The sequence below is a fragment of the Castanea sativa genome, chromosome 5 (genome assembly GCF_040712315.1).
Source record: "Castanea sativa cultivar Marrone di Chiusa Pesio chromosome 5, ASM4071231v1".
NCBI classification, from domain to species: Eukaryota; Viridiplantae; Streptophyta; class Magnoliopsida; order Fagales; family Fagaceae; genus Castanea; species Castanea sativa.
Window position 1 is genome coordinate 65,292,412 of NC_134017.1, and position 9,620 is coordinate 65,302,031.

Here is a 9,620-nt window from a genome sequence, read left to right on the forward strand (position 1 = left end):
TATTGGAGGCCACCAATACAAGAAGTCCACAGCCTGTTTGATGAGCATTAGGCAACGGGAAGACGAGACGCTAAGGTCATACATATCCCTCTTCAACAAAGAGGCTTTCTCGATAGACAAGGCAGATGACAAGATACTGGTAGCAGCTTTCACAAACGGGCTGCGGAAGGGTAAGTTCTTATTCTCCTTGTATAAGAATGACCTGAAGACAATGTCAGATGTGCTCTACAGGGCAACAAAGTACATAAACGCAGAAGATGCACTGCTGGCCCGAGAAGAAAAGCCTAGGAAAAGGGAAAGGTAGGAAGACACACGATCGGATAGGGGACAGAAGATGGCTAGAGTTGGAGAGCGACGGGAGGATCGACGATCCAAACCACCCACGGGAAGATTCACGAACTTCACCCCTCTTACTACCCCAATCGACCAAGTATTAATGCAAATTAAAGATGAAGGAGCCTTGACGTTTCCTGGCAAGTTGAAGGGAGATCCTAACAAGAGGCCAAGGGACAAATACTACCGTTTTCATCGTGATCATGGCCACGATACAGCGGATTGTTATGACTTAAAACAACAAATTGAAGCCCTTATTAGGCAAGGAAGATTGCAGAGGTTCATAAGGAAGGAAAGAACGGATCAACCCCAGGAATAAACCCCCCGATGGGAGAACGAACGTCCCAGACCACTTGTAGGAGACATAAGGATGATTGTAGGGGCACTGCTTCTGCAGGGTCGTCTAAAAAGGCCCGAAAAACATACTTGCGGATGGTTCAAAGCATCCAGCTGACAGGTCCCTCATCAAAAATGGCGCGACTTGATAACCCCAGCATTGGGTTTTCGGAAGAAGATGCACGACACCTTCACCACCCATATGACGACGCGCTTGTCGTCAGCATACGGGTAGGAGACTACAACATGCATCGAGTTTTGGTTGATAATGGAAGCTCGGCAGATATCCTCTACTACCCCGCGTTCCAGCAAATGGGGATTGGTAGAGAGTGACTGGTCCCAACAAATGCACCACTCGTTGGCTTCGGAGGGACAAGGGTCTACCCTTTAGGCGTCGTCACGTTATCTGTGACGTTGGGAGATTACCCCCAGTAAATAACTAAGGATGTGGTTTTTCTTGTGGTTGATTGCTCATCTACCTATAACGCCATCCTCGGACGGCCCACTCTCAATGCATGGAAGGCTGTAACCTCGACCAACCATTTAATGGTCAAATTCCCTACCGAATATGGAGTTGGAGAGCTGCGCAGAAATTAGGTGGCCGCACGGGAATGCTACGTCACCATGATGGAAATGAACGACCACCTGCAAGCAATGAACATCGAGGAAACGCGAACTGTAGTAGAATCGGTGGAAGATTTAGAAGAAGTACACCTCAATGATTCTAGGCCCGAACGAACCACAAGAATCGGTACCTTGGCCAACCAAACAATCCGGAAAGCACTTGCAATATTCCTCAAGGAAAACCAAGACGTTTTTGCATGGAGTCACGAGGACATGCCGAGGATCGACCTGTTGGTCATGGTCCACAGGTTGAATGTATCACCCTCATTCTCTCTTGTCCGACAGAAGAAACGAGTGTTTGCCCCTGAACGAGATCGAGCCATAGTTGAGGAAGTACAGAAGTTACAAGAAGCAGACTTCATACACGAGGTGTACTACCCGGATTGGTTAGCAAATGTAGTAATGGTCAAGAAGGCCAATGGGAAGTGGAGAATGTGTGTCGACTTCACGGATCTGAATAGGGCCTGCCCTAAGGATAGTTACCCACTCCCGCGTATTGATACCTTGGTAAATTCCACTACAAGACATGAACTCTTGAGCTTTATGGATGCCTTCTCCGGCTACAACCAAATTAAATTGGATGAGGTTGATCAAGAGAAAACCTCGTTCGTAATGAGTCAGGGGCTTTTCTGCTACAAAGTAATGCCTTTCGGGCTTGAAAACGCAGGAGCAACATATCAGAGATTGATGAACAAGATGTTCACGCATCAAATTGGGAGAAACGTGTAGGTTTACGTAGATGATATGTTGGTAAAAAGCATTCGGGAGTCCAATCACATGAGCGACCTCCAAGAGACTTTCTGAAGGAAAAATTCTGGTTTTGCATCTCATGCAAAACCCATAGCGGAAGCGACGAACTAGGATCTATTTCATTCATGATTGATAACGTGCACAATGTAAATTTCAGAATTTAAGAACACGATAGCGTACCTTGGTGTGGAGAAATTCAAAACAAAGATTAGAAGCACTTGGGAACACTTTTAATCTTCACTCCAATTCCACTTTACGCCCAAGATGTGTGGTCTCTCAATCAGTTTTTCAAAGGGAGAATGAAAGTGTGTCTCACACTCTCTCACACACCATTTTTTTTTTTAATCTCTTCTAATAAAAAATTATGTATGTTTCTCCCTTTATAACTAACTGATTATCTAATTGGGCTGACCTATTGAGCCTTTCCAATTGGGTTTTAGTGTGTGGCTTGAAGTGGGGATCAAAAGGGACCAATAAGACACTAGCTCCAATGGGCCTTGGGCTTTTCCGTCAACTCTTGACAAGTCCAAAGTTACCATTAATTATATTTAATACCACTATATAAATATAATTGCACTCTAGGCCTTATTAATAAATTATATCCCAAGACTTTATTATACACGTAACCCCTTCATAAAATATTCGTAGTAACACAAAGTCATAAATATAGACTGCCACTTTGTAAATTACTACATCTTATCCTTGAGTACCCGGTTTAATTCTTTAAAGTTATTCATTATATATTTATGAAATCCAATTTCATAAATATATACTTTAGTAATTTCTTACTAAAGTGGTTAGGCCTAACTCTCTGAATAACTGAAACCATTAAACTTATCTCAAGGGAATATTTTATATCTCCATCAAGAGACTATGAATTCCATCTTGAGAATATATGTTCCATCAGCATTAAATGTGGCTGCCCAACATACTGAGGTTTTGACCGTTACTTCAGGTCTCACTCCTGATATATCAAAGCAACCTACACTTCATGATCAGGTCCATTATTCTCTCAGGATTATGAGTTCATGCAAATAGAAGTCGTGAGATTTATTATTCATTTGACAGTCTTTAGGAGAATAATAAATCTCACAGCGGTCCTGTTCAATATGTTTTAACTCTTAAAACATATCAACATATCAACTAGAAGCTTCTACTTCCATGATCAAGACAAATCATCTTAGTTGACACGTTATAGTCTTCGCAGATGAAATGCCTAATTTCATCACCGACTACGAACTATTAATTCTGAGTTTACAAAGAACTTGTGATTTACATCTTCTGTGACTTTTCACATAAATCACATACAATGCATCTCATGGACTATATGATAATGTCCCATATCCATGTTACCATTATTTTAGATAATAATAAAATAACTTTATCAATCACAATATTAAGTCATACATCATGTCATACATAATATCATACATAGCATCATACAATAGGATTTAAGGGCACTAATCCTAACATTTTCAACACTCTTCGATCATACAAAATGAAGCTAAATCCGAGCAAGTACTTGTTCGGGGTAATCGCAGGAAAGTTCTTGGGATTTATGGTATCCTAAAGGGGCATCAAGGTCAACCCAGAGAAGGTGAAGGCGATAATGGAACTGGCTCCTCCAAGGACAGTATAGGAAGTACAATGTTTGAACGACAAGATAGCAGCCTTGAATAGATTCGTATCGAGGGCAACGGACAAATGCCTCCCCTTCTTTCGCATGCTGAGAAGATCATTTGAATGGATAGACGAGTGCCAAAAGGCATTTGAAGATTTAAAGGTGTATCTTTCCGCTCTGCCATTACTCAGCCCATCTATGCCCGGGGGAAGAATTGTTCCTATACCTTGTCCTCTCCTCAGTAGCCGTCAGTGCGGCTTTTATTAGAGAAGAAGATAAGGTACAAAGACCCATATATTTCATAAGCCGGGCACTAAGAGGAGCAGAAGAAAGGTACCCTCAGATGGAGAAACTCGCCTTCACATTGGTGACCGCAGCATGAAAACTGAAACCATACTTTCAAGCACATACCATAAATGTCCTGACAGATAAACCCTTACGAAGAGCAATGAGTAGCCCCGAATGGCATTGTGGGCAATCGAGCTGAGTGAGTTCGATATTCGGTATCAATCGCGAGCGACCTTGAAGGGACAGATATTAGCGGACTTCATCGCTGAGTTCACTATCATGAAAGACTAGGGGGCAGAGGAGACTCCCATATGGAGAATCCATATGGATGGATCTTCCAATAAACATGTTGGAAGGGGGGCTAGAGTGGTACTTCACACCCCGGAAGGAGATAAGATCGAATGCATGATCCGTCTGGACTTCTCTACCACCAATAACGAGGCAGAATATAAAGCCATAATAGCAGGACTGGACCTTGCGATAGCCGCAGGAGCTAAGAGTGTGATCATATACTTCGATTCTCAAGTTGTGATCAATCAGGTTGATGGAAGCTACGAATGCAAGAATGAAAGAATGAAGAGGTATCTCGAGGAAGTGAAGGGTCGAGCGAACAATCTCTAGATCAAGTTGGTTCAAATCCCAAGGGAAGAGAACCAAGATGCCGACCGACTCGCAAAAGCAGCTTCAGCAGAACCTATGATCATCCCTGACCAGGCATTATCCTTCGTCCAACTCTCATCATTATTAGATGGCACTAACATGCAGGAGGTAAGCAGTGAGCATTGTTGGATGGCTCCAATAACGACGTATCTTAAGGACTGCAAACTGCCAGACAACAAAGAGGTCGCAAGAAAATTGAAGGTTAAAGCTTCCCGGTTCGTTTTGATTAAAGACGTCCTATACAAAAAAGGATTCTCCCGACCGTACCTGAGATGCCTCGACCATGAAGAGGCGGACTACGTCATGAGGGAGGTCCATGAAGGAGTTTACGGCAACCATTCTGGATCTAGGTCTTTGGTGCACAAGCTACTCCGTGCAGGATACTACTAGCCAACAATGCAAAAGGATGCTAACACATATGTCAGAGCCTGCGACAAGTGCCAACGATTTGGCAATTTCATAAGGCAACCAACGGAAGAGCTCACCCCTATGACGGCCCCATGGCCATTCGCATAATGGGGATTAGACATCATGGGCCCGTTCCTAACAGCGGCAAGGCAGTTGAAGTTCTTAGTAGTTGGCATTGACTACTTCACCAAATAGGTAGAAGTAGAGGCTTTGGCCACTATCACGGAGAAGAATATCTGAAGTTTTGTATGGAGGAATATTATTTGCAGGTATGGTATTCCGAGGGTGCTGGTTTCGGACAACGAAAAACAATTCGACAACGACGCATTTAGAGACTTTTGTTCCCAACTAGGGATCAAGAACCACTACTCGTCACCCGCCCACCCGTAGGCCAATGGACAAGTTGACGTCACGAACCGGTCCTTGCTCAAGATTATCAAGACCTGGCTCGAGGGGGCAAAGGGCATATGACCAGATGAATTACCAAATGTTTTATGGGCGTACAAGACAACGGCGAGAACACCAACAAGGGAAACACCGTTTTGATTGGCGTATGGAAATGAGGCCGTCATACCAACAGAAGTAGGGCTAACAAGCTACCAGGTGGAGAACTACAACGAGAGCAAAAATGACGAAGCCATGCGCTTGCAGCTCAATCTTGTGGATGAAGTCAAGGCCACAGTGGAGCAAAGACTAGCGCGATACTAGGACCTGATGGCAAAGCATTACAACTCCAAGGTCAGGCACAAGGACTTCCAAGTGGGAGATCTTGTCTTAAGAAGAGTACTCAACGCTACAAAATATGCCTCCCAAGGGAAGCTAGGATCTAACTGGGAAGGACCATACAGGATCATTTCATGGCATAGGAAGGGAACGTACTACTTAGAGACACTAGACGGGAAAAAGTTGAGTCATCCATGAAACACCGAGCACCTGAAGAAGTACTACCAGTAGACGAAGGACAAAGACGATAGCAACATCACCCTCCTCATTTCCAGTAGATAGTTATAGTTTTTATTTCCTACAAGTACTTTTAGAGCCAAAAGGCATTTTTCTTATTTTCTGTGAACGATATTCTACCAATCCATTATAATAAGAGGAGTTTATTCAGAGCATATGGAATGTATTTTGCTCAAAATCTACCAAGTCCAGGATGTGGACGGTTCATCCCAAGAGGGATAGCAATTTATCAAGTCCACATACTGGACGGATCATCCAAGAAGGATGAAAATTTATCAAGTCCATGACATGGACGGTTCATCCCAAGAGGGATAAAAATTTATCAAGTCCACATACTGGACAGATCATCCAAGAAGGATGAAAATCTACCAAGTTCATGATGTGGACGGTTCATCCCAAGAGGGATAAAAATTTATCAAGTCCACATACTGGACGGATCATCCTAGAAGGATGAAAATCTACCAAGTCCATGACGTGGACGGTTCATCCCAAGAGGGATAAAAACTTATCAAGTCCACATATTGGACGGATCATCCAAGAATGATGAAAATCTACCAAGTCCATGATGTGGACGGTTCATCCCAAGAGGGATAACAATTTATCAAGTCCACATACTGGACGGATCATCCAAGAAAGATGAAAATTTATCAAGTCCATGACATGGACGGTTCATCCCAAGAGGGATAAAATTTATCAAGTCCACATACTGGACGGATCATGCAAGAAGGATGAAAATCTACCAAGTCCATGACGTGGACGGTTCATCCCAAGGGGGATAAAAATTTATCGAGTCCACATACTGGACGGATCATCTAAGAAGGATGAAAATCTACCCAGACCATGACGTGGACAGTTCATCCCAAGAGGGATAACAATTTATCAAGTCCACATACTAGACGGATCATCCAAGAAGGATGAAAATCTACCAAGTCCATGACGTGGACGGTTCATCCTAAGAGGGATGAAAATTTATCAAGTCCACATATTGGATGGATCATCCAAGAAGGATGAAAAGCTACCAAGTCCATGACATGGACGGTTCATCCCAAGAGGGATAAAAATTTATCAAGTCCACATACTGGACGGATCATCCAAGAAGGATGAAAATCTACCAAGTCCATGATGTGGACGGTTCAACCCAAGAGGGATAAAAATCTACCAAGTCCATGACATGGACGGTTCATCCCAAGAGGGATAAAAATTTATGAAGTCCATATACTGGACGGATCATCCAAGAAGGATGAAAATCTACCAAGTCTGTGACGTGGACAGTTCACCCTAAGAGAGATAAAAATTTATCAAGTCCACATACTGGACGGATCATCCAAGAAGGATGAAAATATACCAAGTCCACGATGTGGACGGTTCATCCCAAGAGGGATAAAAATTTATCAAGTCCACATACTGGACGGATCATCCAAGAAGGATGAAAATCTACTAAGTCCATATAGTGGACGGATCACCCAAGAAGGGTAAATTCACCAAGCACAGTGGACGGATAATCCCAAAAGGGTGAAATTTACCATGTCCACATAGCGGACGGATAATCCCAAGCAGGGTAAAATTTAACATATAGTGGACGGATCGTCTCAAAAGGACTACCTTCACTGAAATGATATAGTGAACGGATCATTCAAAACCAGATAAAATTTATGGATGAAGGATAAAAATTAACGAGGACGGCCACATGAAGAAGGATTCATTAAAAAATTAGTCAAAGCACAACACTAACAAAGTAAAAAAAAAAAAAAAAAATGACAACGGTTGGAATTAGCTGTTTTCCCATACATTTCTGATATTCAAAATAAAAATAAATACATGTTACTCCTGAACCACAATGGTATCCTCGTTGGCATCAGAACCTTTTGGTCAAGGCTGACGGGCGTCATCCTCGATGGGTCCTTTTTCACCAACCTTTCGGGCCTCGTCGTCACCAGGTCCTTCGCCAAAAAGCTCGACCGTTCCTTCAGATTCGACGGGGCAGGCAGGGGTCTGGCCTCCAACGTCTATATTGATGTGTGAAAGGTTCAGGTCAGGAAACAAGGCCTTCACTTGACAGATACAGTCGTCAAACTTGTCGGCAAAGGAGGCACCCAGTTCGTTCAAAAAGGCGTCGGAGTCTCGACACTCCTTGACGGCCTCAACCTTTGCCTGACGGAGATTATCTTCATTGGCCTTCACAGTCTCCCTCAAGAGCTCCACCTCTTTTTCCAAACATTCACGTGCTTGCTTGGACATTTCCAGCTTTTCCTCGTGACGGGTCTTCTAGAGTTTCAACTTGTCAAGCTCTTCTGCCGTCACCTTTGACTTTGCGCGGACATGCTCCAACGTCCTCTCGTGAGCAAGGCACCGGTCCATTAATCCCTTAGCCATCACGACCGTCTGCACAAAAATATATAAGCGAAGAAGTAAAAACATGACGAAACAAGTAAGCGACGGGTACTAACCTGAGTGAGGCTAAATAAACAGGTCTCCCCCATTACCTCTGTCGCATGATTACCTAGGTCTTCGTAATCCTCCTCTTTGATGATAGAAATTAATTGACCAAGAGCGTACTGCGAATCCTTGCGAAGCAAGACGGGGGGTTTCTCTTTAACGGGGTCAAGATTCACCATCAGACCTTTGCCCCTACCTATCCCTAGCTTAGAGGGCAACTTCATCACACTGGACCCTTGACCAGTAGGCAATCCCATCACCAGATTTTTTTTCTTACTGTGACAGTTAACTTTTTTAGTTGGTAGCCTTTTTGCAAACGGATGAGAAGAACCCGTCTTGGTAGGGAGGTCAACACCTTGTTTTCTCTTGGAAGCTTGTTGTTTGATAATAGCTCTTCTCCTGGCATCGTCCCTTTCTGCAAAAAGTAGACGAGTGAAAACAAACACATCGTCCATGTTGCACAAGGGCAACAGTTGAGGGTTAAAATACTTACATTTGCGTATTCCTGAGTCGTATCGACGGGCAGCAGTTGTAGGTTCTAGACCGTCACAATACCAATGCAGGGTGTCCAAGGTGACGAGCTTTATCCAAGTCCTCTCCGACAACCTGGTGGTCTGGAAGATTTTTTCTTAGAAACCAAATTGTTCTGTGGTAACAGGTGGATGGTCCCTCACTAAAAAATTGAACGGTTAGAATAACTTCAATACTTAATAAAAACTTGTAAAGTAAGACGGGCTCATACTGGACGGAGGCATTATCCCCCAAGTCTTATCTACCGGCATGTATTCAAAATCGTCAGGACGACACATCCAATCGTCTCCCTAAAGGAAGAAGTATCGACCCTTCCAGTTACGGTTGGAGTCTGGGGTCTCGGACACTAGCCTAAGCACCGGACTCCTTGGCACAAAGCTATACATGCCCTTCGACTTGGTAATCTCAGACGGACGATAACAATGAAAGAACTCTTCCACTGTTAACCGTCTCGCCCCATTAGACATTACACCATACAAAACCTCAACGCTTAGGAAAACCCTCCAAGCATTTGGTGAGATTTGGCTGACGGCCAAACCTAAGTACTGAAGGAGATGACGGTGCAAAGCACTTAATGGGAATTAAAGGCCCACTTTGAGCATCTGCTCATACACACCAACGTCTTCAAGACCCTTGTAATAGCACTTCTCGGACTTAAAAGGTAGAAGGATGG

The 9,620-nt window shown here is 43.5% G+C and overlaps 2 protein-coding genes across 2 annotated transcripts; both read left to right on the plus strand.

The window, feature by feature from the left end:
• Positions 1 to 334: 334 nt before the first annotated feature.
• Positions 335 to 1,002, plus strand: LOC142635628 (uncharacterized). The gene is made up of 2 exons (XM_075809761.1): positions 335 to 612; positions 714 to 1,002. The coding sequence occupies exons 1-2, from the start codon at positions 335 to 337 to the stop codon at positions 1,000 to 1,002; spliced, it is 567 nt and encodes a 188-aa protein (XP_075665876.1).
• Positions 1,003 to 4,276: 3,274 nt separating this feature from the next.
• On the plus strand, positions 4,277 to 5,002 carry LOC142635629 (uncharacterized). The gene is made up of 2 exons (XM_075809762.1): positions 4,277 to 4,533; positions 4,597 to 5,002. Exons 1-2 carry the CDS (start codon positions 4,277 to 4,279, stop codon positions 5,000 to 5,002), a joined length of 663 nt encoding a protein of 220 aa, XP_075665877.1.
• The last annotated feature ends 4,618 nt before the right edge of the window (positions 5,003 to 9,620 follow it).